Source organism: Toxotes jaculatrix, chromosome 7 (genome assembly GCF_017976425.1).
Source record: "Toxotes jaculatrix isolate fToxJac2 chromosome 7, fToxJac2.pri, whole genome shotgun sequence".
In the NCBI taxonomy this organism is placed as follows: Eukaryota; Metazoa; Chordata; class Actinopteri; family Toxotidae; genus Toxotes; species Toxotes jaculatrix.
Window position 1 is genome coordinate 23,651,013 of NC_054400.1, and position 16,991 is coordinate 23,668,003.

Genomic DNA, 16,991 nt, shown 5'->3' on the forward strand with positions numbered 1-16,991 from the left:
CACGGGTATGTGTGTGTGCTCAGCTTTTTCTTAACACTGGCTTGTCTTCTTACCTCCTCTCAGAGCTAACGCCTGTGCTGAAGCCTGTAACTGCTCTGCCAGCACCTCCATCAGAGGCCCTATCAGCCAACCCCGAGGTCCCAGTCAAGAAGAAGAAAGGCTGGCCCAAGGGAAAGAGCCGCAAACCACTGCACTGGAAGAAACGGGGACCTGGTAAACCCCCGAGCGGTGGGCCCAGCCAGCGAGCCGCCACGGACAGCCAGGCCCAGAGTGGGGATCCTCCACCTCCCAAAATCAAGATGAAGCCTGGCCGCAAGCCCCGCAGCTGGTACCTGCAGCGGGCCCAGGAGGAGGCAGAGAGGCAGGAGCAGGAAAGACAAAGGCTGCTGGAGCAGCAGCTGGATAAAGACCCTCTGCTGCACACAGACGACCGGACCAGCAAGCGAGTCTGCAGAACCAACACTGACAGAGACCACAAACAGAAAGACTCTGACGAAGAAGATGACTATCTCCCCAAGCCTGTTGAGCAGAAGGTGCCCAAGAGGCGAGGGAGACCGCCCAAGAACCGCGCCATCTGCCAGCCACCGCAGCCTGCCCCCAAACCACCTCCCACCTCTGAGCCAGAGGAGGAAGAAGAAGAGGACGAGGAGGAGGAGACTGAAAGAACCTGGGAGGAGGACAAACCCAGCCGTCCACCGTCCTGTCCCCTGCTGTCCCCTTCCTCCTCATCTTCGACGCCAGGGCCCCGGGCCCCACAGTCCCGGCCTCAGGACACAGATATGGGTGACAGGGAAGAAGACGATGATGACGAGGAGAGGGAGGAAGAGGAATGTGGCAGCTTGGGCAGTGGTGGCGGTAGCATCAACAGGCGAACAGCAGTCACACCAGGTTCAGGAAGCAGGCGCAGTGAAGACCATGATGCCGATGATGAAGGTGACGGACACTTGGAGGACAAGAGCAACAGCGGCAGTAAGAAGAGAAAAAGTCAGGACTCTGAAGATGAAGATGATGATGAAGACGAGGAGGAGGAGCCTGCCTCCCGTGCAAGCTCTCCTCCGGTCAAAGAAGAACCCCAAGGTGGAGAGGCTTTTTTAGACATGGAGAACAGCGTGGCCCGGGACTATGTCAGCAAGCAAGAGGAGGAAGAAGAGGAGGAGGAGGAGGCGGCTGAGGAGGAGGTGCAGGAGGCCAAGTGTCGGCCCTCCTCAGCTGATCCACAGCAGGAGGAGAGGCGGCGCAGAGAGCAGGAGGAGTCTGCTGCGGCAGCTGCGGCAGTGGAAACGGTTACGGCCATGTCTGTTCCCACTGAGCCCATGGAGCTCCAGCCTCTGCACCCGGACGACAAGGATGTCACGCTGTTGATGGAACCCCAGCACACACACCCACACTCCCACCCTCACCAGCACTCTGACTTCAAAGAGGAGCTGGGCCATCATCACCCACACCATCCCCATCACCACTCCAATGAGCTGGACCTGGAGACAATGCAGGCAGTCCAGTCCCTGACACAGGGGGAAGCCCAGGATGAAGAGACTGAACCCCAGCCACACCACGGGGCTTACCAGGACTGTGAGGAGACCCTAGCTGCATGCCGGACCCTGCAGAGTTACAGCCACACAGGTGAGGCAGAGGACGAGGCCCTGGCCTTAGTGGAGGAGTGTGGAGCCTCCCAGCACAGCAGCCCCCTCCCTAATCCCCCGGTGCCACCCCTACCCAATCAGTCTGTGCGCTCGGTTAACAGTCCGGGGTTGCCCTCAGGAATCATGGACACAGCACCAGCAGGGCAGAGGGGAGGGACGCCTGGCCCTCCTGGAGCAGGGAGCAATGGTGGAGGTGCTGGAGCGGGGTACACCCAGATCACACCAGAGCATCCCAGTTCTCTGTCTGCCCCATCCCAGCAGAATATGGAGACGTCTCCAATGATGGATGTACCGTCTGTGTCAGATCACTCGCAGCAGGTGGTGGACAGCGGCTTCAGTGACCTGGGCAGCATAGAGAGCACCACAGAGAACTATGACAACCCCAGCAGCTATGACTCCACCATGGGCGGAGGGGGCAATGGAACAGGGAATGGGGGTAACGGAGGGGGAATGTCAGCTGCCGTAGTTGCAGGAGCTTCTACGACTTCCTCATCATCAGCGTCCTCTTCTTCTAGCTCGGCCACCCCGTCCTCCTCCTCCCAGTCCAACAGCTGCTCCTTCGTGCCGGCCCCGAGCCTCACATCTTCCACGGGAGGTGGAGGATCCCAGCTACCAATGGGCAGCTGTAGCCTCATTCAGCAGGCGGGACCAGGGCCCAATAGTGGGCCAGGTGCCACTAATGTAGGCAGCGGTGTGCCACAGCCCCCACCACCCCCACCACCGTCCAACACCCCCAGCTGTGGCATTAAGTCTCCTCAGAGCTGTGGTGTGATTGAAAGGCCTCCCAGCACCAACCAGCAGCAGCAACAGCAGCAGTCACAGAAAAAGGTTCCTCAGCAGCCTCCCCAGCAGCAAGCCCCCAACCCTCAGCCTCCACCCTCAGCACCGCCGCCACCTCAACAGCAACAGCAGCAAGCCCTGTCCCAGTGTAGCATGGGCAATGGCTTTGCCTCCACACCCATGATCATGGAGATCCCAGAGAGCGGAGGTGGCGGAGGGGGCCGCACCCTTTATGAGCGCATGGGTCAGGATTTTGGCACAGGGGGCTACCCCCAGCCCTCAGCAACGTTCAGCCTGGCCAAACTCCAGCAGCTCACCAACACCATCATGGACCCCCATGCCATGCCCTACTCTCACTCTGCCTCTGTCACCTCTTACGCCACCAGTGTTTCTCTCTCCAATCCTGGACTGGCACCCTCACCCCACACTCCTCTCCCACAGGGCCAGCCCACTATGACCCCACCTCCTAACCTTAGCTCTGGCTCCATGAACCTAGGCTCCCTGCAGCTGCAGTGCAACATGGCCCCCGCCAACATTGGCTTGGGACCCCCACCGCACACGCAGAGGCTACAGGGCCAGATGACTGCAGTCAAAGGCCACATTTCCATCCGGTCCAAAGCCACTCAGCAGCTGGCCCCAGGCCCACACCAGCAGCAGCTCTATAGCCGCAGCTCAGGGGCCATGGCGATGCAGGGCGCGCCGCGCACCTTGGCTGTGCAGCGCGGTATGATGCCAAACCTCATGCCCACGCCGGCACCATACAATTCCATGAACATGACGCCCCTCAATCCCATGTCAGCCAGCTACCGAGTGCCCCAACCTATGATGAACAGCGGTTATCATGGAAATTCCCCTTACATGAATCAGACAGCTCAGTACCCCATGCAGATGCAGATGGGTATGATGGGAGGGCAGGGTTACCCACAGCAGCCTATGCAGCCCAATCACCATGGCAACATGATGTACACTGGCCCCTCCCATCACAGCTATGCTGGAGTCCCAAAACAGTCACCTTACATGAGCAGATGAGCAGCCAGGAACTGAAAAAGGAGACATGGGGCCAGAGCTGATACTTGCTGTACTCTAAATGTCCATTACTCCTGTTCACCGTCTCCGGTGCCTCTGTAGGCACCAGGGAGTGTAGGTGATGGAGACAGAGTGGGTCTCTGAGGCTCCTGTTTTTCTGTGTTGTCATTTTGTCCCTTTTTATTTGGGCTCGTTTCCCCTCCCCTCCCAGCTGGCTGTGTATGGGAGCAAGTCGGTAGGATTCAGGGTGGGGGTGTGTACATGGACCACGACCGTGCCGCGCTGCTTCCGGTCAGGCCTCCACAGTCCTCTGATGTGGTTTCACACGAATCCAGGAGTCTCCTCCTCTTCGTGACATGCAGGAGGCGAGTAGGGGAGGACAAGAATGACGAGGAAAATACACAGAGAAAGACAATACAGGAGTACCTTGCTTTGTCAGACTGCAGATGAAAACTGAATATATTCAACCATGCACACAATCTTTTAATTGATATAGGAAGCCTTACCTTGGAAAAAAAAAGACGGTGAAACATAGTAGGCGGACTCTTGTTTTGTTTTGTTAAACACAATGTTGAATCTTATTTTTGTTGTTGTTGTTTTTGTTGATTGTTTTTTGAAATACTCGTGTGCAGTCCGACCTCTTATATGCTTTGGTCTTTATATGTGTGGCATTCTGAAATGGTGATACACCCTCTTTGCTCTCTCAGAAATACCCAAACATCTCTGTGGCTACCTGGTCAGCTTTTCACCTAGTTCCAGAAAAGCATAGGAGCGGGGCCTCCGGTGTTTGAGGTGTTTAGCTGTTTCCAGACTCTCTGTCTTCCCGGATGGACGGTGTTGTACCAAAAACACAGCAAAGACACAGAAGAGACGAGCGTGTTACTGTCTATTACATGTCCATAAATGAAACAAGTAGCATTATTTTCCAGTTTGCCACCTCTCTGAAACATTTAGATGTAAATATTCTGGTACTTCCCAATGTCCAGGACAAACACACACACACACACACAAACACACACACACTGGCTAGCTGTCACCAATTGGTGGCTGGCTCAGGAAACATTCAGCTGTTCCACACTCCACTGACAGACGGTGTACAATGTCAGCCTTTTTTAGCAGTTTAGGGGATGCAGAACAAACTGTGGGATTTCCATTTAACTGCTTTAAAGAAAGTCGGTTAACTGTAGCTGACTTCCCCCTCCTTAAGTGTTAGTGACCCAAAGAGGTCGAGGAGTCTGCTTTTGAAAGGTGTATTCTGTTAAAACTGTATTTTATTATTATTATTTTTTTCTTTTCTGCAAAATTCTGCACTCCCATTGGCTAGAAATATGGCAGTAGACAGTTAGCCTTTATAAAAGGTGTGCCTGAATGCCTGATCTAGTGCATGGTTTGGCCCTCACATAGAGGCACACTCATATAAGAAGCAGGGTCGGAGGTGAGTTAGTGTTTGAGGTCCTGTTTTTGAGGTCCTGCTATGGTGTTCAACTGGCAGGGGTGAAACGGTTGACCTTGTTGCTCCATGTACCAGTATTCAAAGTCAAAAGAGGAGTTTTCATTTTCTTACAGACCTGACATTGCATACTTTATTTGTGTGTATTGTTCTGTTCTGTACTTATTTTTTGTTTCGTTTCTTTCTGAATTTTATCAGACTGGGCAGCTTTCTTTTATGACACAAGCTGACTCTTTTTGACTTTAGAAAACCTATTGTAGAGAAAATGTTTTTTCTATAATATAAAAGGAAATTCTGACATTGATATTGGTACTGTCATTTTTTTCACTTCTGTTTCAGGAAAAAAAACAATACATATTTTTTAGCTCGCCTCTTGGGTAATAATTACTAAGAAATTCAAAATTTAAAAAAATTACCACTCACTTTTAGTGACTTTAAGATGCCTTTAACCTCTCCATTCCATCTCATCTCTAGAGTTTTTCTATCTTTGTGTAGTATATTAATGCTATTTTAAACAAAAGGACTACAAATATCTAAAGGTCACTTGGCATTCTTTTTTTTTTTTTACTTCTTGTGTGTGTATAGGATGACTTCCTTACATTTAAGAGGCATGTAAAAATGAGCTCAGTATATTTCTGTCTGTTTATATCGCTTCCCTTTTTGTATCCTTTGTAATTGTACATGTTGCATTGTATGCTAAGAGATGGCGCAAAATAAAGAGAGGAGTGACAGCTGGGCACACAGTGAAGGTTGATTTGCGCCCAGCAGCCTCAACTCTCTACTCTGTCCCTGTATGTATTTCCATTTATTCGTTTTTTTTTCTTTCTTAGCAAGTACTTTCAAAGAACTCTGTACATTTTAACATAAAATGAAAATAAATTATGTTGAGCCATTCAGGTTTTCTTTGAGCTTTTTGTAATTGCATCTGATTCAGTTCAGTTAAATTGTTGTAGCTGTCGTCACAATCCACTTCTTTGAGATTTGCTTCAAAATCTGTTGCTGAATTGTGCTCAGTGCCATGTGCACTCAGCAAAACATTCAACACTCCTTTTATAAACTGAATAAACTGAAGGTGTTTGAATGCTGATGGAATTGCTTTGACCACTTGTGGCCACTAGATGTCACTGTAGAAATTGGGCATGTCATGTCAAACATCCTTGATGTGAAAACAAGACAGTTATGTGCTCGGCCAATTTCACCTTCAACAAAATTAAACACAGGCTTTGCCTCCTTGAATTCTGCTGAGTTGTGAATGACATTATCTCACTTTGTAATGTATATGTAATGTACTATGTCTAAACACATGGGAGTCACATTTGTCAGACCTACACAATGTAAAAGCTTGATGTCTGATATCAGTACAGTTAGTGAACGCCTCTTAACTAAACTAATATCCTGAACCTTTTGTTTTGTTTAGTGGCTTACAGAAGCATTTGGGATAATAATTACTTTTCATTTGTTTAATCCTGCTGAATGAGGGAGATCCCTCAGTGCTTTATACTCACAGTTTGCTAAGTTAAATTCATAATGTCAGTATGATCATAATGTACCATTGTAACTTCTGTCTGATTTACAGATTGGTTTGCAGGTCCCTGGTAAAAGTGATGTCCCACAAAACAGGATACACAGGAAGAGGCAGCAGCTCACAGTAAGTGAATCCTCATCATCATTATGGTGGATCTACACACACACACACACACACACACACACACACCTCTGTAACTAAAACAAATGATCTCTATTTACATCTGTGCCACTGATTTTATCTTTGTCTATCACAGAAATAACAGAGAATGAATATTTGGAAAGGGGAGTGCTGACTGCTTGAGTGCATTTAAAATGACATCTTTGTTTCTGTTAAATAATATTCAGCTGATGTGCTGAGTTTGGTTTGTGTGTAGCATTTTCACAGTCTCCACCAGTCTCCAGAGATCCAGCTTTTTCTTCATGATCATCACAGATGGATGAGGCTGTGATCTCTGATCTCTTACTTTAGTAATTTGTTATGACCTCTGTGTTCTTCTCTTCTGCCAGTATTTACTGTAAGGCTTTAACTTTGAGGTTAGGATTCCTTGTGCATTCATTGTCTGCATGTGTGTTGAAACTTTGTCTTAAGGGTGTGGGCTGCACTTGTGAAGAAGGCAGAAGTGAATATGAAGCAAACTATGAACTCTCAGACATGAAGGCTTTCTATTCATTGTTCAGCTAGTTATCAATCCTCCATGTGCTCTGTGGAGTGAATAAGCTTCCACTGGTTAATGCTCTTTTACTGATTTTGAATCATATCGACACAAGCGGTTGCGGTAAAGGTGATAAGTGTTAGTTGTCTTTGCAATGTGTTCTTATATACAGTATATACAATATATCCCACATAGGCCACTTTAAAGAAACTAACTGTGGTATATAGTTTATATACCATCAACTGTTTCTAAAGTGGTCAACAAGAAAACTGCTACACAGGTGTAATTTAATCATGCATAATCAATTTTCATCTCTACCTTTTCTATTTCCCTCTTGTGGTAAACAGGCTATAAAAGTTTTTTTTTTCTATTTAAATAAAAAAATAAGTAGTATAATGAACAGTGTGCTGCAAAATGACATGATAGTCTCCACACTGCGGTGTTCCCTCTGCCATGAAGCTGCTCCTGTCTCTGTTTAGTTTGAATGGAGACAAACTCCACAAGATGAAATCTGATACTGAAACAAAATGTCAGACCAGCTCCATCTTAAAGCCAATCCGCGGGCAGTTTAACTGGTGTTTACTGTGGCTTTTCCTCCACGGTCCAATCACAGCCAAGTCACGAGCCACCAGCTTCCGTATTGTTGACCTATGACTCCGTTTATTGGGCGGGATTTAGTTGTCTCCTCGGCCTCTGATTGGTTCGCTCCAGTCCTCTAGCTTTCTCGCATCAGGATCTGCTCCAGCAAACGGGAAGCAACGACGGCAGTTTGAGCTTTCATTGAGAATAAAAAGGGTGAAAGGCGAGACGAAAACGTAAAACGAACTGTCTTTGGTAAGTTAGCTGCAGTTTATGAATGGCTCGAGTGGCGAATGGTCAATTTTCAGTCAGGAACGTGTGTTTATTTAGGTGTAATTTCATCCTGTGTAACGGGTGACGGGGCTTTTCCTCTGTCATGAGACCGTGTGAGGCAGGAGGAGGGACTGATGTAGCATCTGGTCTGGATGCAGATCGAGGCCTTCAACCGCTATGCGATACCTAGTTACTCTATTAAATGTCCTAACGCGGTTATCATCATATGTAGCTTTCTTTTTAGGTTTTTGCATCGCTGACTTATATCCGGTCGGAACTCGATAGCTTTGCCGCATATTTAATGAATATTCCGGTGTCATATTCTCTCAGACACCTGAAGTTTACTTAAGAAGACGTGATGCCACGGTATCATGTAAAACCATGTTAGGTTAGCTGCTGTCCTCTTTGTCTGAGGAGATCTCTATACCAAACTCCTTTTTAAAAAAATATCTATTTAGTGTTGACACTGTAACCCGTTACACTTGTATGTCCTTGAGCCACTCATTCATGCGTTGCTGTGAAAAAGTTTGTGCTCTCCGTGAGTTTAACTAATACATACTAATCATAATGCTGCATAATAATTGCATTATTATTACATTACCTAATAAAAATAGTAATAGCAAGTAAATATATATATATATTTGGGCACACAGAGCCCACAAACCTGAGAACATTGCATGACCATGATGTTTGTACCGTAACCAGAGCGTAAAACATGCCTTTATGAAATGTGTCATGTGTCATGTGAGAGGAAGTAGGGCTGTCCTCTCAGGAGTGGACACAGAAAACCTTTTTTTTTTGTCCTCACACTTGATAAAAGACAGATTCAGCTGCATTGGAAGTTTTAAAGTCTGGGTCCTTTTCAAAGACTGAGTCAGATTTCATTCAAACATTGCTGAAATTCATATTTGAGTCTGATGTAATTATTACTTTGTATGTGGTCCTGTCGTCCACACTGTGTTAAAGAAGGGCAAGAAGCACTTTGACATATCACAGTAGTAAAGGCTTAAATAATATAATTAATGATGGCTCAGTGCCAAGAAGCTGCTTCAGTTTCAGGGTAAGTCTTTATTAGATTCTTAATTTGTAACCAAACACTCTATACTTTGTGTTAAATGGTCTTTATAGTATGTGGATTTCTATAAACCGGTCTAACTGAATTCTACCAACATATTCTTGCATTTCATTAAAATTCCTCAGCCTTTTCTGATTTGAGATGCTTTGGTTTTCTCTTTTATATTGTTAGCCTCTCAGCCTCCAGCCAAGATGATCCACAGCCTGTTCTTAGTGAACGCCTCAGGGGACATTTTCCTGGAGAAGCACTGGAAGAGCGTGGTCAGCCGCTCAGTGTGTGACTACTTCTTTGAGGCACAGGAGCGTGCCACTGAGCCGGAGAACGTCCCACCAGTGATCCCCACACCACACCACTACCTTATCAGTGTGCTCAGGCATCGCATCTACTTTGTGGCAGTCATCCAGAGCGAGGTGCCGCCGCTCTTCGTCATCGAGTTTCTGCACAGAGTTGTCGACACGTTCCAGGTTCTTGCTCACTTGCGTTTTTTGTGTCTACTTTTAGTTTAGTTTGATGATCAATTTGTGACTTTAAATACCCACATCCTGCCTGTTTTCTGTAATATCAGGACTATTTTGGAGTGTGTACAGAGGCTGCCATCAAGGACAATGTGGTAGTTGTCTATGAACTACTGGAGGAGATGCTGGACAACGGCTTTCCACTGGCCACAGAGTCCAACATCCTCAAAGAGCTCATTAAACCCCCCACCATCCTCCGCACAATGGTCAACACCATCACAGGTTCAGTCCATTTACACGTTAACCACAGTCCATTGTGCCTGAAAAACTCAAAATCTATCAGACACTCTCACTATTCAGAGGGCAACTAGATATTAATAATATTATAAATAATATTATGTCAATGTGGGTTTTCCAGGCAGCACCAACGTGGGTGAACAGCTCCCTACAGGCCAGCTGTCAGTGGTACCATGGCGACGCACCGGGGTCAAATACACCAACAACGAAGCTTATTTTGATGTGGTGGAGGAGATCGATGCTATCATTGATAAATCAGGTATGTCTCTGTGCTAATGATGCAGACTTACATAGATTACACTGACATGTACGGAGCATCAGCATAAAGTGTTGGTATTCAGAGTGTTGTTGTTTGTTGTTTTCTCCTCAGGCTCCACTATTACAGCAGAAATCCAGGGAGTTATTGATGCTTGTGTAAAACTGACAGGCATGCCTGACCTTACCCTGTCATTCATGGTGAGTTCACAAACATTTTTTACTCCTTTCCTGGCTGGACAGCAAGAGCGGGGCCAGCTCTAGAAACACGAATGTCCCCGACTGAGTGTCTGACTGACTGAGTGGTGAAGTTACACCACTGGTCGGCTTGCTGAGTGTTGGAGTTCCCCCGCTGGTTGTTACTCTTTCAAAATGAATTGGTTTCAAATACGTCATCAGTGGGGTGTTTGCAAACACTTGTTCCGTGTTTGCAAACACCCCACTGATGATGTTTCAGACCTTTACCACCTTTTTTTTTTTCCAGAAAGCACCTAGTGACAAATCTAGCGACTTCTTGGACAAACCATAGCTTCTACTCGTAGATGAGAGTCGCCATGTGGAGCAGCAGCAGCAGCAGCAGCCTTGAAATGGCTTGAAAGTGACTGCTGGTTAACGTGTAGTCTTAGCAGGCTGTGTTTCAGTCACTCTCAGACTTGTTCCGTTGTGTGACAACAGAAACAGAGAAGTATGTAAATGAGAACGGCTTTATTTGTAATTCAGCTGTGTTAGGCTGTATACTGTATATGTGAGCACAGAGAGTAGCCAACCATAAACTAGGTTTTGACCTAGTCTTGTCAGAACTCTTGTGGATTTTCACTAAGCTAGCTCTCAGTGGATCAACGCTGTCAGACTAATATAGATCATTAGAAACTGGCATGTATAGGATTGCATGACAAAGACACAGAGCCCAGCTGTCACTGTGGTGCTCTGCATCAGCTTAGTCTCTGTCTCTGTGAATTATTAAAGCAAGTGCTTCAGTTTAATGTGAGCTGAGAAGGTTTGACTGAGCTCAAGAAATGAAAGATAAAAATGTTTTAAACAGCTGGAAATACATGTGAACATATTTTGTTTTATCCACTACCCAACCATCTCTGTCTCCGTCTCCCAGAATCCTCGGCTGCTGGATGATGTGAGTTTCCACCCGTGTGTTCGGTTCAAGCGCTGGGAAGCCGAGCGGATCCTCTCCTTCATCCCCCCGGACGGAAACTTCCGTTTGCTCTCGTACCACGTCAGCTCGCAGAAGTCAGTGTTTTTCACTCAGGATCTGTTTGTGTCACATGATGGAAAAGACACATAAAATTCTAATTCATTCCATGTGTTATTTATCCACTGGTTGCTAATTTAATCAAAGTGTTTTGTTTGAAGGATTTTCTGTCTAGCCATGCACTGATATTTTATACAGCCATCACAACACATTAGAGAAAACAGTGTTACTCCATTGGCCCATGTGGCTCTTGTTGTTTGTTGGCGTGCTTCTTCTTCAGCTTGGTGGCAATCCCAGTGTATGTCAAGCACAACATCACCTTCCGTGAGGGAAGCTCCCAGGGACGTTTTGACTTGACCCTGGGCCCCAAACAGACCATGGGCAAGGCCGTGGAGTCGGTCCTAGTCAGCAGCCAGCTGCCCCGGGGCGTCCTCAACGCCAACCTCAACCCATCCCAGGGAACATACACCTTTGACCCAGTCACAAAGGTACAAAGCTGTGTTCAAGTGTGTTTGGGCAGCTAAAAGACGAGGAGAGTACATGAACATAGGAATGAAAACTTTTGGCTAGACATCAGGGTTGTTACGTAGAAGCGGCAAAAGTCAAAAAGTCTTAATAATAAATTACACCAGAAAGAAAAGATGCCACCATTTGATTTCAGTCTGTGTTGTCATTGTGCAAGATAAGTGAGTGACCTTTTAAGTGGTACTGATGTCACACTTTTATTTTGATATCTTTTGTTTTGACCAGCTGTTGTCATGGGATGTTGGTAAGATCAACCCACAGAAGCTCCCCAGTCTGAAAGGTACTATGAGCCTGCAGGCCGGGGCCTCCAAACCTGACGAGAACCCCACCATCAACATCCAGTTCAAGATCCAACAGATGGCCATCTCAGGTACACACACACACACACACCATCTTATCCTAATGCAGTCATGACTGTGTGTCTCTATAAATTCTTCATTTCTTGTAGGAATAGTTTTTCATTGTTGAGATTCTCCATCAGACGACACCTTGTTTACATTCCGGCTAAACTCTCACACATTTCGTCATTAACTGATGAATGTGATTGTTTTCAGTGTTATTATTCTGAGTAACACTGAGAATAATTTGATCTCAACCCCCACACACAAGGGAGGCTTTCACTACAGAGCCTGCTCAGCTGACAACCACCTGACTGTCCCATTCTGGGAGCGTAGTGACACAACGGCCACTAGATGGCGCCAAATACACCTCCTCCTCTCTGACACATGATATCAAAGAGGACTCTATAAGCAGGCTTTAAGAAAATCTCTAGTATAAATGTTTCTTACCACAGTGTTTAATTTTGATACATGCAGGTTGTTAACTTGTTAACTTAGGCAGAATACATATATCATTGCACCCAATTGTTTCACCATGTGGGAAGTACTGTGACCAGCATGTGTTCAGTTCATTAAGTATGTAGTTAGCTTTCTTTTTTAAAACAAACTGCATTGTAGGAAAGCACAAGTATGATTAACCCAACGTTCGAGTCACAGTGCTAAGCATCGGATTCGCATAAAAACATATATACCTGTTGACCTTTGAAAATCCCAGAAGTTCATTTAACAACACTTATTGCTGTTCTGAAGGAACGCCCAGCAAATGTATTTCCTAATCCAGGTACCATGAAATGACATATGAGTTCTCTGTAAAAGCTGAAACGTCAGTTCACTTTGTGCACAAACATAATGTCGTCTCCTGCTGCCATCTTTGTTTGGATTAGAAAAAAGAGGCAGGACTTGGGACATTAGTAAAAAAAAAAATCATTTTTATCATGCAACAGATGGAACATTTTTTTCTATCATGATGGTTGAAACAGTCTTTAAGGATTCTGGATGTATCTTCAGCACAGTTTTAAGAGTTAAACAGCCATCTGGGTTTTTCCACTTTCACCAGGGACACCCACCTTTTGAGAACATCAGATGCTTTGTGCTGACTCGGCTGTAATGGTAATGCATGAGAGGTACAAACTGAGGCTGAGGTGTGATCAGAGCTGAGGGTGGATATAGAGTGAGATAGTGTAGAAACCTAATGTTGACGTCTTGGGAGTTGTTGTAGCCTTATCAAATCTCTTTAGACTCATCAGAGTCCTCACTCTGAGCGACCCACCATCCTCACACATTCATTCCACACAGTTTTTTTTTTAAGAAAAATAATAAATGAATGGTAATTGTGTCCATCAACAGGGCTGAAGGTGAATCGACTGGACATGTATGGTGAGAAATATAAACCTTTCAAAGGCATCAAGTATATGACGAAGGCTGGCAAGTTTCAGGTCCGGACTTAAAGACTGCTTCTCTGTGACTACCAGACCAAACCACACTGAGACTGAGGGGTGGTGGTGGTGGTGGTGGTGGTGATGTGATGGGGGAAGGGGAGTTGGTACATTCCCTATGTATATGCATTTCAGGATTTACCTGCACAGACTGGAGGCTCCTTGTAGCAGCTGAAAATGGACCATTTCATATATAGATCTTTGTTGAATTAAAAGCATCAGATGTCCAGTAAACAGGTTAGAGCTTTGACTGAATCTACAGAGTTTGAATCAAGTGTAAAAAAAAGCATTTCCATCTGTATTCAAGCTGAACCCAGGCCAAACCCAGCTGATCCACATGTATATTACTCCTGATCTGTACTTTATTTAACCGATTTTTTCACTGATGATTTGAATCCTGAGCCCGAATCAAACCAGAGCAGTTAGTTTACTAGTTTATGTCGATTCAAGCGCCACCAAGTTCATACAGAAATTTCAGAGTCTAACTATCAAACAAACAAGACCATGATCTGCTGCTGTACTGTTTCAGCTGTTGGAGTCAGCTTTGAAAGTGATCCGTCCTCCACTGTTCCACACAGGATTTTATTGTCTGTGTCATGTTTGTCTAGACAGGTGTGTGCAGGTGACTATTGTTTACACTCCAAACAAGAGATAGTGGATATTGGACCAATAGTAAATTAAAATAGAGCCCCACTATCATAAAAGGTGATAGCATGATAGCTGTATAGTATGACAGCATGTCAGAGGACCTGCAAGATGAAACAACACAGTAATACACTAAACTAAGCCAGTAGCTTATAGCTGACATTTCTTGCTGCAAGTCAGCTCTAGGGAAACCTAAATGAAAGTTTAAATGATCCCAAATTTTGCAGAACAGATGATATAATGTTAATCTGTGTTCCAAAGGTTCCCCATAGTGAGCTAGCTAACTAGTGAAAATGACTAATGTATTTCTTATACTCCTGTCTAATTCCTCTTCCAGCGTTCATCTGTTTTGTGTTTGCGTTTCTGTTTGTTCTATAATTTGATGAATTTGTCCACAGCACTGGAGTCAGCACACTGATGTATGAGAATGTGATACTGGAGCCGTCCTTAATCATTCACTTTCCCACCTGCTGGTACTAACACTGAAGCTGTTTAAGATATTTATTACCATGATGGTTTCTGGGAGAATTTCAGGTACATGTTCACCTGTTTTTACTCAACTTAAATTATTATTTATTAAACAGTACAAACGATTTGCACAAGTAATATCTTGTGTACAGCTGTTTCCCACTCCTGCTTTCTATCATTCAGTTCTTAAAAGCTTCAACTCTGCGGGAGCTTGTTACTTAACCATTTTATGGCCAAACAGTGCGGACAGTTTTCTCAGAAATTTTACTTTTCAACATATCGAAACATGACAAAGATTTTTGACCCTGTTGAGATTGGTGCTTAACGCTGTGATCCAAATTATCCAAAACAATTTTCTCAGTGCATCGCAACCCTTAGAGACAGAGAAACTGCATAAATCTTAATATCTATTTGTATACATCATGTCAACATAACATTATGAATGTCACTATGGCAACTGGGCAGATCTGGATAATTCAGCAGGAGAGTCAGTGTGATACAGAAATGCCTCTGGGTCTGCTGAAATCAGCTCACTGTCAGTTTCCTGCCTCTTCATGTCACTGGCTATAAACAGAATGTGGTGTTAACAACTCAGAATATGAATATATTAAACTATGTATTACAGTACGATGGCCATGGTAACGCAGAAGAAATGCTGAAAGTTTGCATTTTGTGTTTATGGAATTATGTTTGTGTGTTTGTTAAACAGCCTCCAATGGAGTGTTACACTGGTGTAAAAATAAAGACTTGATGTGTTATAACTGACTGATAACACTAAGTTGCATATTATACTGTGAGGTTAAATGTCGTGTTCCCAGTCATAAGCTGCTTTGGAAAACAACCTCTGTTAATTTCGGTTCTCAATGTGACGCTACACGTTTGATGAACATTCATATTTAATGTGTATATTTGCAGTTTTTTTAGCCGTAGACGAGTGAGTTGATTAGCGTATTAATATGTAATTTGTAGTCGCTAGAAGTAAATGTACATGGAGTCATGGTGAGAGATGCTTTACCACAGATGAAACACACAAACGTTTTCATGTCAGAGAACCACGAGGATAGGATACGAGCCTCGGTTAGATAACACTGTGGTCTAGGGACCTTCCTCTGAGAATTTTGATTTTATATAGCATTATAAAACCGGTCTGTATTGTGAAGCCATAATTATGGGAAGAGGGAAACCACAGAAGTTGTTTCTATTTCAGTCTGACTCTTTTAACTTCACATACAGTAAACTGCAGTAGGTGCAGTTCTCAACTGAACCGGCATCAAATGTTACCATGCAGGGACTCCTGGTAGCTCCTGCATCTGATTACATTCAGCACCATAACTTACAAAGCTGCTAATGTGCAGTAATTTGGGGACAAAGTGGAGTAATGGCTGATGACTGGCAAAATATTTTTTGATCAGTGGAATTTAAATTTAAAATTCAGTTCAATGCAACTTGCAAGGAGCAGTCGTTGAACAAGAGCCATTGAATACTCTTTCATAAGAGATCATTCAGAGATTATTTCATCCACTTCAGCCTTTCCCAGAAACTCACTCTCCATTATATGCATTAAAAAGTCTATTTTGTATTTAAACAGAGGTTTCATGGGGAGCCCATACCCAACCTTTTGTTACAAATAGAAATCAGTCATTTTTGTGTTTTTTATTACAATTTCTGGCCATAGGTAGGAAACAAATTAATATAACAATTAGGTTTTCCACTGTTAGGTTTCTGTGTCTGATCCTTCACTATGTAAACTACATAGGCACCATTATTTTATTTTATTTTATTTTATTTTGTTTTATTTTATTTTATATTGATTTATTTATTTATTTTTTCGGAACAGGATCTGAACCATGTCTTGACCTGGATCATGTGACTGATCTTCACTTGCAGCAGCTGACGTGTCTAAACTCTGTCAACTGGGGCCGCTGCTCCTGCTCCTGAGAGCAGAACAATCCAAATATGTCCTGGAGGATGAGAGGGCTTCAGACCTGAAAGGTCCTGATCCTCCTTCCTGTCATGATGTCACAACATCTGGTTTATAACCCACTCATGACATTAGGCCGTCTCTGCCATCAGAGCTGCCAATTAAAATGTCATTACTGAATCATACCTAACATTTTAGATCACCTCAAAGTTACCACTCAAACTTAGCATCACGGGGGCCACTTTTAACCCCCACTCACTGCGTGAGTCACCCCTCCCCCTTACTCCTGCTGGCTGGACTCCACTCCATAATTTACTGATGACTTTAACCCTTCCACAAGTTTCCCCCCTCTCTCTCTCCCTCTCTTTCTGATCCTCTCTCTCTCTAAGACATAGCAGCTTTAAGTCACAGTTATGTCATTGGGCCATTAGGCTAAAACTTTTT

General features: G+C 44.6%; 2 protein-coding genes across 3 annotated transcripts in view; both read left to right on the forward strand.

Moving 5' to 3' along the window:
* The window catches only part of kat6a (K(lysine) acetyltransferase 6A), a 30,614-nt gene extending 24,826 nt beyond the window's left edge, over window positions 1-5,788 (forward strand). For both annotated transcript variants that reach the window (XM_041041532.1, XM_041041533.1), the window contains exon 17: window positions 64-5,788. In XM_041041532.1, the coding sequence (XP_040897466.1) occupies window positions 64-3,449 (3,386 nt within the window). In that variant the 3' untranslated portion in view covers window positions 3,450-5,788. The remainder of the gene's footprint in view (window positions 1-63) is intronic.
* Window positions 5,789-7,805: 2,017 nt separating this feature from the next.
* Window positions 7,806-15,389, forward strand: ap3m2 (adaptor related protein complex 3 subunit mu 2). Its single transcript, XM_041043082.1, has 9 exons — window positions 7,806-7,910; window positions 9,175-9,467; window positions 9,569-9,740; window positions 9,877-10,014; window positions 10,126-10,211; window positions 11,119-11,252; window positions 11,495-11,702; window positions 11,965-12,109; window positions 13,425-15,389. The coding sequence occupies exons 2-9, from the start codon at window positions 9,195-9,197 to the stop codon at window positions 13,523-13,525; spliced, it is 1,257 nt and encodes a 418-aa protein (XP_040899016.1). The 5' UTR covers window positions 7,806-7,910; window positions 9,175-9,194; the 3' UTR covers window positions 13,526-15,389.
* Window positions 15,390-16,991: the final 1,602 nt, after the last annotated feature.